This window comes from Myzus persicae, unplaced genomic scaffold, assembly GCF_001856785.1.
Source record: "Myzus persicae strain clone G006 unplaced genomic scaffold, MPER_G0061.0, whole genome shotgun sequence".
NCBI classification, from domain to species: Eukaryota; Metazoa; Arthropoda; class Insecta; order Hemiptera; family Aphididae; genus Myzus; species Myzus persicae.
In genome coordinates this window covers 174,942-190,622 of record NW_019103730.1, presented here as the reverse complement: position 1 = coordinate 190,622, position 15,681 = coordinate 174,942, and the positions used below count along the sequence as shown (strand labels likewise).

Sequence of the window (15,681 nt, the reverse complement as noted above, 5' to 3'; positions counted from 1 at the left end):
AAAACAACCGATTATTATAGAATTTACAAGTCCATCAAAATAGTAATTTATTTTATGCATAATAAAAATATAAATTATAACGAAAAAATGGCATGTATTAATAATTAATTATTATGCCTTACTACCCCAAAAAGCGTGGCATTGGTTCATTCTTAAAAACAATGAATAGAAACATGGATAATAAAATGTATTATAATATATTTCATAAGAGCATGGATATTTATTATAAACTAATGCTTTAATGAGTAACAATTGATCGGCAAGGTGATTGTGTAGTTATTTTTTAAACGTTTTTTATACTTTAAAGATAATACAACATTGCATTGTTTGTAATAATATTATGATAATTCCCGCCAAAATATATTTATTATTATCACAGAACAATATAGAATAGACACTCGGTCAGCTGTGTGGGTTTATGTATGAACTATGAAGACGTATTGGACTCCACAAGTTATACCGTATCCATATCTGATAGAACGTTGGCAACGTGTTCCCTCTTTGTTACAAAAATTTAAAAACGGATACAACGCAATCATAGAGTAATATTACTCTATGAACGCAATGGCCAATGGCATATTGACTATTCTTAGATCATATCACGATTAAAGATATACTCATGACTAAATAAACTTTATTTAGTCATGGATATACTTATTACCATAGAACAATGCTTATTACATATTATGATATTACTTAAGTATATTATCTTAAATCGTTGATCATATGCAATAGTAAAATTGAATAGTATAACTTATAAGTGTATAACGTCATGATCTAAGGCGCATAGGGAATAAAAACACCTACCACCCGGCTTGTAGGCTGCCATTTTGAGTTTTCTCGTGGAATAAACAATTTTATCTGCGCGATATTATCATGGAATAAAATTGTATTGTAATGTTGCCACTTAATTTTAAAACTCACCGTAAGAATACCAAGAAATGATTTTAGCTTCACAGAAAATGAAGTTCCTGAAAATTAAACGCCGTTGTTGGAATTCATGTCATTTTCCAATCTCCATTCTACTGTTCCATACTTTAATAAATTATAGAACTTCCTAATTTATAGTTTTAGAATTGTCTAAGTATTTTTTTTTTCAATTATAAATAATAAAGTGATTTAAAACAGAAAAGTTTATTTATTTATAAACATTTTATACATAAACATACATATTATTTTGATGTCACAATTATTATGGTCCGAAAGTGTTGTAAAGTTAGTTGCAGGCAAACATATTTTAAAGGCCTGAGTTTGTTCAAGTATGTATTTCAATTAAATATGCATTATTAATATTTACCTATATGAAACTATTTAGAGTTCCATTTTATGATGCTTTAGGGTCAGAAAAATGGATGAATGTGATAAGGGGTAATGAAACCAGAAACGAAGACTACTTTGTTTATGAAAAACATTTTAAGAGTAGTGATTTTGAACATAATGGCATCGATGTAAATGTAAAAAAATTAAAGTTATCTGCAGTACCCAGTTTATTTTTACCAGTACTAAATAATTTATTATTTTTTTATTTATAAAAATTAATTATTAAAATTGCATTCATTATACCTACCTACTTATAAAGGAGATTAAAATAGTATACAATGAATCTGAGAATAGAAATAACCATATTGAATTATCATTTGATTTTGAGGTAAACAAAATATATACCCATTAGATTTTTAGTTGGTTCTTTACTTAAGTTTTAAATAATTTGTTTAGGAAAATAATTTGAATTATGATTATATCAGTTATGAAAATTTACCATTGAACATAACTGAAATGAGTATTTGTAATGAAAATTCACCAATTCAAATAAATCACGGGACGCCAAAAATATTATTTTCTCAGGTAATAAACCATATTATTAAATAAGCATTAAGTTAGAAGTATACATATAGTATTTTATATTTAACAGATGCAGCTTATGAAGTATACCAGAATACTTTCTATTTAAAAAATAAGGGGGGGAGATTATCTGTTAAAGTAAAAAAAAAGGATATTTACTTAAATAGTATTATGTATTGGGTAAAACTAGTTTTAAGATTATACCAATCCAGGTAGTAGTGATCAATGAGTATTGCTCACTAATATGAATTTGTATATGAATATTTTATTTCAAGTTGATGGTTCATAAAAAATACAAATAACTAAAATAAATAATTACAATTACAAAAAATATAAATAAAAATAAAAATAAAGTAATATACCTAGTACAATATCTAGGGCACCTATTTAATTGAGCAAACAGATATTATATTTATGTATCAAAATAAATACCCGATTACATGTTCGTATATATAAGTCCATATAAGTTGAGCAGGTCGGTCAATGTTGTTAAATCATATTATATTTTTTTATGTTGTACCTATATAATAAACAAATAAACAATATGTGTTATTTATTAGTCAGTTAGCACGCCTTTCCTGAAACAACAATTAATAAATAAAACATAATACATTAATTGATATTCATAGCTAATAGTTTTACACTAGCGGCGTAATCTTTACATTTAGTTATACTGACGGTATGCAGAATTCTAAATTCTATGTCCGCAAATCAACACATACTGACATACTTATGTCGTGTAAATTAAATTAATTATATGAATTGAATTAAATTCACAAATATGTTCCTTATTTACATGGAGACCTATTTTTTTCACATCAAGTGTATATATTTTTTTTAAAGTGATACAGTAATGCATATTGCTGGATGCACACAAATGTCTGTTGTTTAAATGTACCCTAGGATAGTTAATAATAAATAATGTACAAATGTAGTATGTACAATGTATATTTTAGACTGACTGACTGACTGACTGATGTATATTTTAAATCCAAGATATATTATAGACTTAGTTATGATTCAATGTGTGAACCAATAATTAATAATAAAACATAATATATTAATTGATATTCATAGCTATTTTTTTACGTAAGTGGCATAATGTCTACATTTAGTTATACTGACAGTACAGCGATGGGCGTAGCCGCGTAGGTAGGAAATATTTTCGGAGGGGGTTTTTGTCTAAATCCTAAATAATATGCGAGTTAATAATATTCTCCAACAAATTCACAAAAAGCTCAACTGCTCAAGATTGTTTTATTTAATTTCGGGGGGTGTTTGAACACCCAACCCCCCCTTACCTACGCCCATGAGTACAGCTGTAACTGATCTTAACGCACAAAAAACAATTCTAAATTCTGGGTCTTATATCATGTAAATTTATTTAATTACATTTATTATTCATCGACAGAACTATTTCCTTCCCATCAAGTATTTATTTTTATTTAATAAGTTAAACTAACATTAACTAGACATTGCTAGGCGTACACACATATTTCTGTTGTTTAAATTTACTCAAAGATAGTACATAATAAATACTGTTACATTTTTATTTTAGACTGACTGATGTGTATTATAAGTCCAGGATAATATTGTAGATTTGAGTACCTATTGTTGAACAAAAATATTATACTGGATTTTATTTTAATGAGCAACGTTCAACTGTTTTTAATTTTTATATTAAAACCCATCTGGACCTACGGGCTCCAGCTCTGGGGTAGTGCAAAAAAATCAAATATTCAAAAAATTCAAGTTTTTCAAAACATTGCCCTAAGAAAAATCACAAATGCCCCTCCCTTTGCATCCAATCTTACGCTTCATAATGATCTAAGAATAACAACAGTACTTGACGAAGCTAAATGCTACTATAAAAGATTTCACACTAAACTACCTCTTCATCCTAATCCTCTAATTAAAAAACTATCTACCTAGTCCATTCCAGGTAATCCACCTAGACGGCTTAAGCGAAGATGGTGCCGAGACCTTCTGTCTAATAACTAAAACTAGCTTACCTTAAAACTTAAGAACACAAAATTAGGCAGTACCATCAATGGGTGGTTTCTTCCATCAAAAAATTCACATGTAAATACCCTTTGCACATTTGCTTATTGTTCTAGTTAAGAACAGATTGTAAATTTCTTGTAAAAATAAAAAAAATAAAAAAAAAAATAAAAAATTTTTTATATAGGTAGTTCAATGTATGCTCTGTTACGTGGTAACATTAATACTTAATCAACATAAGTAAGATAATATTCGCATAATAATATAGATACTATTTAACCATACTTCAGTATTCATTATATTGTGTCCATGTGTTTATATATATATTAGTATATACTTATAGTAAAATTTTTTAACAAGTTGTATCAGAAATTGCAGTGTATATTCGCAAAATATATGCTACTGACATGTTGACGATTACCATTATTAATTGTATGCACTATTAATTGTCACATCATGACGATAGTTTAAAGCAACTTTTAATACATTCCATTCAAACGGTCTATATATACCTAATGTAGTAAAGTACATACACAATTGTTGATAGGAATTGTAATGTGTAGTATATATGTACCAAAAACATAAGGAAATGCAATTTTAGGTTTAATTACACACAATTCTTAAGAATTTAAACGGTCGACGTGGTGAAAGTGTATATCTATAAAACTATTAATATGAATGTATACATGTTCTTTTTTGAATAAATTCAATAAATTACAATACATTTCGTTGTGCTTGTGTTTACCTTTTTTCCTCGGTAATCATAAGGTAATTAAACGCTTTATTATAATAATATAAATTATATAAATTGGTTAGGTTTTTAATCAAATAGCCGCTTGGTCGAACTGAAATTGCTCATATTGGTAATTAGATATTAGTCACATATACTTATGTTATGTAAATTATTTTAATTATGTGAATTATATCAAATTTGCAAATATATAATGCACATAACAGCTATTTCTTTCACATCAACTGTTTATTTTTATTAAATAAGTTACATATGTGTATATTTTAGACTTGCCGGTTTATACCATAAGTCCAGGAATCCAGGATAATATTATAGATTATAGATTCCATACTTATACCTCGAATAATAATACATATATAGTACATATCTTAACATATCTTAACTCATGCCGGGTGGTCTGCGTTTGGACGAATTACCTTTTTACCCGCATAATAAAAGTAATGTGGGGGACGAGGTGACCGAGTGGTGGTGGTCTGACTCTTCCGCTGCGACGCAGCCGGTCGCGGTTCGATCCTCGGCCACCGGGCGGCATTTTTCTCCGGACAAGTCGCGGTGACCGGAGAGCAAGTGCTGCCATCCCCCACCCCCGGGGCATGGCAGAAACCTACGGGTGCCCCATTCGAAATTCTGCCAAAAACAAACACACACGTGTTCCCCCTACCGTTCCAAAAACCTACAAACCATCAATACAAAAACCTACACTACCTACTAATAGCTAATGGCCACAGTTGCCGGGCTCAGGATCAATAAAAAAAAAAAAAAAAAGTAATGTGTTTGAGCGAGTTTCTTATAATGTCGTTGAGCGAGACAATTTAAAAGATAAAAATGAAAAGATTAAGATAAATATTATAACATAAAATATATAGGGAATTTTAGATCAACCTAAATATAGCACAGTCTTATTGTTGCGATCCAGATATGGAGTTCGGTTGACAAGGGTCGAAGCAAATGAATTTACTCGTAGACAAATTAATTATTATTATTAATTTATTGTCTTAGGTTAGTAATTTAACTTTTTAAACACTCAGAGTAATGTTCACAATTTAAGACAAATATCTCTAACATGAATACTGTCAACTAGTCGTCACGAAGAAATAGTGTGTCTGGTCTCCCTGATGGGGGCCTTTATATACTAGACAAACAGATTACATGGTCTTTTACTAGGTCCCACTTAAGTATTCACAACGGCTCTTTTACTACTTTTAGAAATCAACTTTTCCTTGTGACACTTATTAATAGTAATTAATATATTGTGCCACGTATGCCGTGTGCAATACTGTCTTAATAATATGTTCGTGTGTGGTCCCTTACCTTGACTATCTCAACACTTATATGCCAGTCGGGCAACTAGTAAAACTATTATATTTTCAAATATCAGTTTGCTTGAACATTGAAAACGTGAAGTTGTATTATAGTGTTGGGTTAGTGAGTTAATTAATATGGATGTTAAAATTGATTAAATTTTTAAAAACAAATTATTTTGTTTACTTGTAGGTACTGAAAATTTAAAACATCTTTGTGAATCTGAAAACGTTTTTGGCAGTGGAACATTTAGTATTATTACGCTCCTATAATTACTTTTATCAATTATAAACAATACACATCTTCAAACATAATTACTACATACCCGTAGTATATGCATTTTTGACATCAAAATCTGATGATCAATATATTTCTATGTGGTTAGAAATAAAAAAAATGTGTCTTGATTTAATAGGTAAAATTATAAATGTTCAAAAATTTCATTCAGATTTTGAAAAAGCAGCTCATAATACAGTTACTAATACATTCCCGGGTTGTCAATTGATATGTTGTCAGTTTAATTTAGCCAAATGTTGGTTTAGACAAATCCAAAAAAATAAAACATTGATAAGAGAATATGGTACCAATTTCGAACTTGGAGTTTGGCTTAAACATTTTTTTGGATTACCATATTTACCACCCAATGAAGTATAGGCGATGGTTTTATAGAACTTATGTCAATTGCTCCGAATACTCAAAAAAACATTGAATTTACAGATTATATACTTGATACATATACATATACGTCATACGTCAATGTCGATGAAAATTTGGAGATTTGTGGAGAATGGACTGAGAACGATATTATCTCCGATATATTAGACGAAGATAACGAAGAAGAAATTGAAGACCAACAAATACAATCCACCATTACAAATAAAGAAGCGAAACTTGTATTAGAAACATTACGTAAATATATTGAAGGCAATGAAGGTATGGAAGATTTATTTAAACCACTAGGTACTTTAGAAAATAGAATTGAGAACAATGTTTTAAATAAACAAAAACAATTAACTTTACACCAATTTTTTAAAAATGATAATAATATGTAAGTAGGAATGTAAGAAAACATTTTTTTAATTTTTTTAATGTATAATACTTAATTTAAAAATAAACATACTTTTTAAAAGTTTTTGATAACTCGAAATTTTTAGTAAGTCGAATTTTTTTTTTCCCCCTTGAACTTCGAGTTACCGAGAGTCGACTGTATTACAGAGGATGCTATTTTTCCTCCTTATCAATATACGGGCAAGGAAACCTGAAAATGATCCAAACACAACAAATGGAGCCGAATCATTCCATGTACATTATACCTCTCAATTTTATTCATCGACGCATCGCATCCAAATATATATCAAGTATGAAGTAATTAATGTGTTACAACAAATTCAAGTAGAAACTAACATAAAATACAATGCTATAAATAAAAATATTTACAACATTCGAAGAAAAGTCATATTAGAAAAACAAAAATATTTAAAAACAAGCTGGGATAAGTATATGTCGGGTGAAATTAAAATTTTAGATTATATACAACGTATGGGCGTAAAATTTCAAGGAAAAAAAATTTAAAAAACAAATAATTTTTTTTTATTTTCATAATATTTTAACTTAATTTATAATCATCTAAATAATTTCAATTTTTAATCATACCCGTGGAATTTACGGATAGTCCCAAGTCTGTCAAAATGAGAGGGATAATTGATTAATAAAAAATACAGCATCCTAGTATATTGAAAAAAAAGGTCGCCCAAACACATTGTTTTAAAATCACTGGCCCTAACACATTGTAATATTGTACTAAATTGCCCAAACACATTACGCCCGTTCATACCTCCATGGCTATATATTTGTAGCTTGTATACATGAACATTAGAGAATTCTAATTTCTCTAATGTTCATGCTTGTATATCAGTATGTCTTAACTCTTAAGTGTCCCGGTAACGGCAACGCCATCTACAAGAAAATAATATTATCTTCTGTATCGTAAGCACGGCTATAGATAATATTATTATCTATAGCCGTGATCGTAAGTATACCAATCACCCGTGACTGGCGCTCACTTGAATTGCTAGATGGCCTTGTCAATTATGAAATTGGATATTAATGATAATATATTATTATTTTTAAAACTAGTGTGCAGCTATATTCGGAAATACAGTGGCGCCGAAGTGTTTAAAAAATACTATGACATCATAAATCCAGGGGCCCCTCCTGAAGCTTGGGCCCCCAATTTTTTTTTCAATGTAACAATTGAATGCGAAACAAACTACCCACATAACTACATATTTAATGTATAACCATTTTTTTTTTCATTTATTAGCTGAAAAAATATTTAATTAATCCGTTTAAACATATGTAAGCTATTACCTAGCGACTAAGCCACTAAGCTGTGACCGATATTTTTAGATAAACCACATGAAATCGAGAACTAATTAGTTATTATTATCATTTAAATATTCATAATACAAAATAGCATAACATAATAATTACCAAAATACTACATAGATAATCAAGCTTTTATTTAATTAAAAGTTAAAAATCTTATAAAATTAATAATTTAATCAATACACTCCTTTTTTGTGCAAAAATATCTACTACTAAATCTTTATCAATCACAATGTCATTCTCACAAGACATTTTAACTTGGCCTTCTAGGCGGTCTTCAGATGTCCCAGGACCACAACCGGGCTCCAGTAACCCTTGGTGGGCCCCTCCCAGGTATAAAATCTACTATGACATATGTCATAGATAAATTAGGTGATCGGCGCCACTGCGGAAATGTATTATAATTTTAAGAGGCTAATACGTTTAACATAATGTAAGTAATATGTAAGACTTAGCGGCCTGCTTTTGTGGTTACGTCAAGGTTTGTCTCTACGATGTATGTACAATGTACGATACTTTTTGAATCATAACAAAATAATTAAAATTTGTTATTGCTTGTTTAAATATTCAATTCCTTTGAAATTTGAACTTCGAATATCTATATAAAATAATAATTGTACATTTGTGTATTTAGGTTTCTGTAAGATAATCATTAACTTTTTTTAATAGCATCCACAAGCTAAGAGCATTAGCATTTTTAATATCTTAAAACTAAACGGTATGCAGTGAGTAATTAATTTTTGACTACTTCAGCTGTGCACCAGATACAACTTTTATCTGTTAACAACAATTTCAACTGTGTACACATTAAATATTAAGGTACAGTGGCGACATTCAAGATAAATAAAGATGCCAACTTTCAAGTGGGCCACATTTTCTTCATCATAGTAAACTCATTTACTTTGTGAATAAATATATAATAAATATTTTATGCCATGAAGGGTTAATTGTTATAATTATGATTATTGATCAAATCTGTACTATTTCTAAATGTGATGAAACTAACATAATTTGATCAATGTATTTTTTCTATTTATATTTAATCCATTGTCCATTTAAAAATTAATTTACAGACTAATGGCTATTTTTGAAATATATGTATATTTACATATTAATACAATTATCAAGTTACACGGTTATATCACTTCAAATAATTGACAATCATAACATTAAAAAAATATAAAATGTTTATTGCTGAACACAAAAACCTATTTAATACTTGATCATTGAGTCAAAATGTATCCAAAAGGACAATATCTGATTTATTGGTAATGGGTAATATAATATAATAGTTAAGACGTTATTCAATTAATTGTAAATTGTTTTATTTTCATTTTTTTTTTCAATTTTGGAATTACAACGGTTCTATTTATGTTTTGTTTTTTAATATAAACTGTTGACATGTATGCAAATTCAATATTATCACAATGAAACATTTATGAATGTATATAAATTATTAAAAAAATCAATTTTGCATTTATGTAAAAAAATTTTCTTTTTTCACAATATTAAAAAAAAATCAATTTGTATTTATTAACAATAGTTTTTAACGTGCATTGCTTGTATAAATAATTTACTTAAAAAACATTCCATACTTCTCATAAAAAAATACACAAAAGTTTTTAACTTAAACTCTATGCATGACAGCCTTTTTTTTCTCTATACCATTACTAACAAAAAAAAAAAAAAAAACAAATGGCACCTGATGAGCTATATTCTAGATAAGACATTAGTTTTGGTGTAAACATTCGCATATTCTGCGGACTAACCTATGTCTAATTATACAATATATTAATATAGGTACCTTGTTGGTTTTCTATAAGAAAAAAAAAATAACAAACTTATTGATTTTGTTAACCATACCCGAAAGTTTACATATCAATGGCACCATAATATAAAACATGTTGCCAAACATTGGAATTATCACAAATTTTAATTATTACCTTTTTTTTTTTTGAAGACTGAGCTTATCAAAGTACAAAAATAAGTCTGTATTTATATATATTATATAATAACATAACTATTAAGTTATTAATATATCTTATAATATTTATTGCATATTTTAGTCTTTATAAAAAAACAGGATACATGACTATTAGTTAAAAAAAAAAAAAAATTGTCAATTCATATTTGTATTTAAATTATTTAAATTATTTCTAAATTTTTGTTTTCTAATGATTTTAATTAGTATAAAAAAGTGGAGAGGTAATGAATGTAGGAGGCCTGTCAAACTCTAGCCGCTAGGAGATGCAATGATTGGTAATTGAGCAGGAGCTCGGTTACCAGTTGTTTCGTTGGAACATTGTGGTTTACCAAGTGATCTACGCTGTACAATCATGGAATGCGATGGCGGTGAAAGTCTTTTAGCAGCAGCAAGAGGTACATCAGATGATGAAAACAAACTGAAATGCTGCAGGAACACTCGATTGGCCGACATAGCAGACTCAGCAAATGAAGATAGGGCACGAGCACTATTGTTGCGTCTTATAACAACTGGTGTACTTAGTTCACGATCTTTGGGTTTTTCTTGCTGTAATCTGAATACCCATGGATGATTTAAGACCTCAGCAGCACTTGGTCGAGCACTAGCTTCTTTAACCAGCAATTTGCTAATCAAATCTTTGGCTTCACTTGATATGTCTGCCCACTCACGGTCTGGAAATTCATAACGACCCTCGTGAATGCTTATAAAAAGCAAACCCTAAAGCAAATATTCACCATTAAAAATTTGATCATTAAATTATCATTCCATGAAATCTTACTTGACATTCTGGACAAGCATTTCCTGATTCCCATCCACAATTGGAGCCGCAATTCCCATAAAATGGTGGGTAGCCACAAAGAAGTATGTAAGCCACTACTCCAAGTGACCACAAGTCGCAACGTTTATCATAATAATGGTAATTGGAGTCTGGACTTCCAACAAATGCATCTACTACTTCAGGAGCCATGAAATCAGCACTTCCTACTGGAGTTAATAGTTGAGGCGTTGCACTGCCATCAACTGGATTTAGCTTAATACCAGATCCAAGATCAAAATCACATAACTTAACAGGAGTTAATGCTACAGGATCCACACAAAGGATATTTTCAGGTTTCAAATCACGATGAGCAATACCTGAATAATAAAAAAATGAAAATATTTCAAATATACATTTCAGAAAATCAAAAAAAAAAATTATTGTTTGATTAAATACCTTTTTGATGAAGAAAATTTAATGCACTTGCCAAATCTTTGACAATAAGACTAGCTTCACGTTCTGTAAATCTCTTCCGTTGCTGTATTCTGTCAAGCAGTTGCCCACCTACCACCTTTTCGAACACCATATAAAATTTGTCATCAGCCTCAAAGAATTCAAGCATTTGAATGATGTTTGGGTGGCCTTGGCAATGGTAAAATGTTTCAACTTCGCGGAATACACGTGCTCGAGCATGTTCGGCAATTTTGTCAATTACTTTAACAGCAAATTCTAAGCCAGTTAACACGCTTACACATGTTTGAACAGATGCATAAGCACCTTGACCCAATACTTCACCAGTCAATTTATATGCATCTAAATAAATAAAATATAATACATTATTATTAAATTGATGATATAAACAAACGAAATTCAACTTATATTATCTGGGAAAACTAAATTTACAACCAATTGGCAATGACCATGGTATTACAACAATCAAATATTTAACAATTTAAAATGTTTTCTATATCAGTTCATTGTTCATAAATTTGAATACATATTTGATAAAATATTTTATGTACCTACAATTCTGATTGTATAATAAAATAAACTTAAGCATTTATCAATTCATTAATGGCTTCATACATAATAAATAACCAACAACTAATAACATTTATAAATGTATAATTGTTTGCAATCAAAAACTATACACTTTATTGGCTCATTGAATAGCAAAATATTGCACACTATTTTAATCTGTAGACCTTAGACTCTGTGTATTCTGAAAGTTCACCAAAAGGTTTGGTACAAGCTCTAAATTTTGTTTTAAATTATGTTATTCTTACCACCCAAAATACAACAATGACTTATGTTTTCAAGAAGATGAAATTGCTATTGTAATATGTAAAAATATATAGAATTCTAATGTTAATTATAATAAGTACTTAGATGTCAGATATATTTTTAAAATTTGTATACTTCAATTTTAAGTTATAAATTATATACCTACTTTGTATTTAAAATATACACATTTTAATGTAATTAATTAATTTACAATTTTGGATATAAAAACCCTCAACAAGTGTATGGTTATGTCAGAGCCATTATAGCACTCTTAGCAAGATGACAAATTTGAGCCCCCTGCATCTTTAAAAATGTATCAAAGTTTTTGCTGCTCCAGTCATTCAATGTTGTGCTCCTGGCAGGGCCACCTTGTATATCCTGTATTTTATCTGAAGTGCGATGCTTTAGGATTTAACAGTATCATAACTCAATTATTTTAATATAATAAATAGTTTAAATAAAATTATTATAACAAACACATTGTAATGTCTATGAAAGTGTATTACATATTTAATAAAAAAAATGTAATCTAACCTATTCTCAATGTGTTCTTACTATACAATTAATATGTTTGAATAAAGTAAATTTTTAGGATAAATGTTATTAACATTAATATATTATAACAATTTTAGTTTTAGAACAATTATTCTTTATTTGCAAAGATCAAATTTTATACAGGTATTATGAGTTTGTAAATATTTTTATCATATCAAATTCCATCTCGTTGAGAACCAATTAAAATTTTAATTTCCTTATCATTAATTTAAACTGTTTTATGATAAGAACACATTGCAATATTATTTCATCATAAAATAATTAAGTACTTACTACTTATTACTTAACCCATCAATTACATATTAAATTCAGGAGAATACAAATGTTTTTAGATTTAATCATTTACATTAATAATAACTTAGTTCTTGTTATTATTTATCTAAAAAAAAATTCAATCCAAAATTACTAAGATAAATATTATCGTATTCTTGGAGTAATTATAAAATATACTATTTTTAAAATGTATTAAATTTAAGTAAGAAAATGATACTGTATGAAACGATAACATTTCAATGACACTTTAACCTTTGGTATGTTTCAATTATAGTCTTAACAATTAATTGATTTGTACCTATAAAATTGCATTTATGCAAAATATTAAACTTCACCAGATGTCAATAAAAATATTAGAAAATTAAGCATTATATCACAGGAAATACCAAACTCAGCAAATTATTTCTGTTGGTCACTGTTTGGCCAAGTCATTATGTGTTAAAATGTTGGCAAATGAAGTCGTTTTATTAACCATAGCAAAAACTATTAAAAGAAAATGACCTACAAATGGTTTTCAAGTAAACCATATCGAGCAAATAAATTATAAACTATAGAACATAGTCCACACTGTTAATTGTCTTGTAATTATTAAGTATTATAATGAACAATATACATCTCAAAAGCCATACATACCTTGGAAACAAGATGTCACGAGGCTGTTGGTGATCTTCTTCTTCTTACGCTTGTTACGAGCCTCTTCTTTTCTCAACGATAGTGATTCAGACTTTTTTTCAACCGGGACATCTATCAATCAAAATTGACATGCATATTAGAACTACAATCTACATACACAAATTGTATCTATGCACGGCGACGCGGAGGAGCAAATACTTACTTTGGGTGCTCTCAGTCTGCCCGGGTGTTTCTTCTTCAATGATACTCTCGACCATTTTTGATGCTGCGTTGCGTACGAAGATCAGTGGATAATACTTTTGGGAGTAGATAGTGGGACACGGCGTATGAGGAAGTTCACAGACGACGTGATCACAAAATAATTTAATAACGAATAAATATTAAATTTAAACTTAAAAAAAACGATATATCACAGCACTTAATTATCCGTCGGCGAATGTAATATTAAAAATAAATTTGGTAATAAAATAATATTACGCTTCTTCGCCCGTATATGACTATAAATATATAAATATAAAATCTTTTATCAACTTGTCTCCTTTTTTTCTTGACTTATCAGCGGGTTTTTTTTCAGTATTTATACAGGACAAAAGATATATCGAAATACTTAATAAATAACGAATAATTTACAAAAACCGGGACGCGTGGGACGACGTGTAATACTTTTGAACGACCGACGATATAGTTAATTCATTCGATCCCGGGAGCGTTGTTACAGTCGCACTCAGTTCTCGGCTACACGATTCCAACGGTATAACAACAACAACAACCGTTACGATAAGACGACTTATTATATTATTATTATTCTGCTGCTGTTGCTGTACACCACCATTCGAACTCCAACACACCGCAAGAGCGACAAATACGAACGGGACGAACGCAAAAGCCGACAGCGAAACGAACTCAAACACGACTCTCGACTGACTGACTGGCTGAACACGGCGACGGCGGACCGGCCTGCTGCTGCTGTTGTTGTTGTTGTTGTTGTTCGCTCTCTCGCACACACCGAAACACGCTACACGCTACGGCTGGTTGTGCAGTGTTGATGGAAACCGGCGCACGACGACACTACCGCCGCGGCCGAACGTCGCGTCCTCTTTTATACTGGACACCGCGAGTCCCGCCCGCCCATACACGTATCCGACACGTTTTATTTAGGCAGCGTGCACACCGACCTCCTCCGTCCGCGTGTACTGTGCGCTGTACGGAAACGCATAACGCCGTCACGACACTCGTCGTCGTCACCGCCGTCAGCCGTCGCTGTTGTTGTTCTTCGGCCGACGGTGAACTCTATTCAATTTTTTTTCTTCTCTTCACCCGTCTTCATTTGCGTTGACGTCACATTTTTATCTTCGGAGAGGGAAAACACATTACAGTGAAGATAATAAATAATAAATAATAATAATAATAATAGTACTATGCGGCGTAGAGCGTCTTTTACCCTCCCTCCTCGGCATTTGTTTTTTATTATTTAAATAAATTAAAAAATTATAATATGTACTACCTACATCTCCGTCGTCGCAAGCGCGTCCAACTTAGACTCTAGAATACTTTATCGTTTTGTTTTCATTATTCGTTCGGTCCCGACGAACATTGCTGTGGGGAGGGGGGATATTGGTAGAAACGCGTTGTGTGTAATAAGTACCTAATAACTAAGTAATGACTATAATAACGCTCCCATAAATCGTATTCCGATTAAAATAATAAATGTTACAATATCGCGTTTCGTGTACGGTGTTCGGTTTAATAATATATACGAAGACTACACGTCTACACGTGTGCCTATTGCGTCTCGTGATTTCTAATGTGTTGTCGTAGTTAATCCGAGTGAAATAATTCAATCGGCGCGGCGACCGGCCCGTAAACACGTCGGAGTGTTGGACGGAAAAAAATCGCCCCCCAATTTCGTTA

General features: G+C 30.2%; 2 protein-coding genes across 3 annotated transcripts; one reads left to right on the top strand and one right to left on the bottom strand.

Moving 5' to 3' along the window:
* The first annotated feature begins 16 nt into the window (after window positions 1–16).
* LOC111035163 lies at window positions 17–6,783 on the top strand. 2 transcript variants are annotated; one of them, XM_022316685.1, is made up of 5 exons: window positions 17–1,259; window positions 1,316–1,499; window positions 1,580–1,648; window positions 1,717–1,845; window positions 6,614–6,783. In XM_022316685.1, the coding sequence occupies exons 1-5, from the start codon at window positions 1,195–1,197 to the stop codon at window positions 6,716–6,718; spliced, it is 552 nt and encodes a 183-aa protein (XP_022172377.1). In that variant the 5' UTR covers window positions 17–1,194; the 3' UTR covers window positions 6,719–6,783. The 2 variants fall into 2 exon arrangements, 1 of the variants encoding a protein (XP_022172377.1); XR_002604623.1 differs by lacking the exon at window positions 6,614–6,783 and adding an exon at window positions 1,913–3,979 and having other exon boundaries at window positions 1,339–1,648.
* A 3,602-nt stretch (window positions 6,784–10,385) lies between these two features.
* LOC111035148 (MAP kinase-interacting serine/threonine-protein kinase 1) lies at window positions 10,386–14,921 on the bottom strand. The gene is made up of 5 exons (XM_022316668.1): window positions 13,973–14,921; window positions 13,771–13,881; window positions 11,482–11,838; window positions 11,047–11,402; window positions 10,386–10,985 (listed from the first exon to the last, which is right to left on the bottom strand). The coding sequence occupies exons 1-5, from the start codon at window positions 14,025–14,027 to the stop codon at window positions 10,518–10,520; spliced, it is 1,347 nt and encodes a 448-aa protein (XP_022172360.1). The 5' UTR covers window positions 14,028–14,921; the 3' UTR covers window positions 10,386–10,517.
* Window positions 14,922–15,681: the final 760 nt, after the last annotated feature.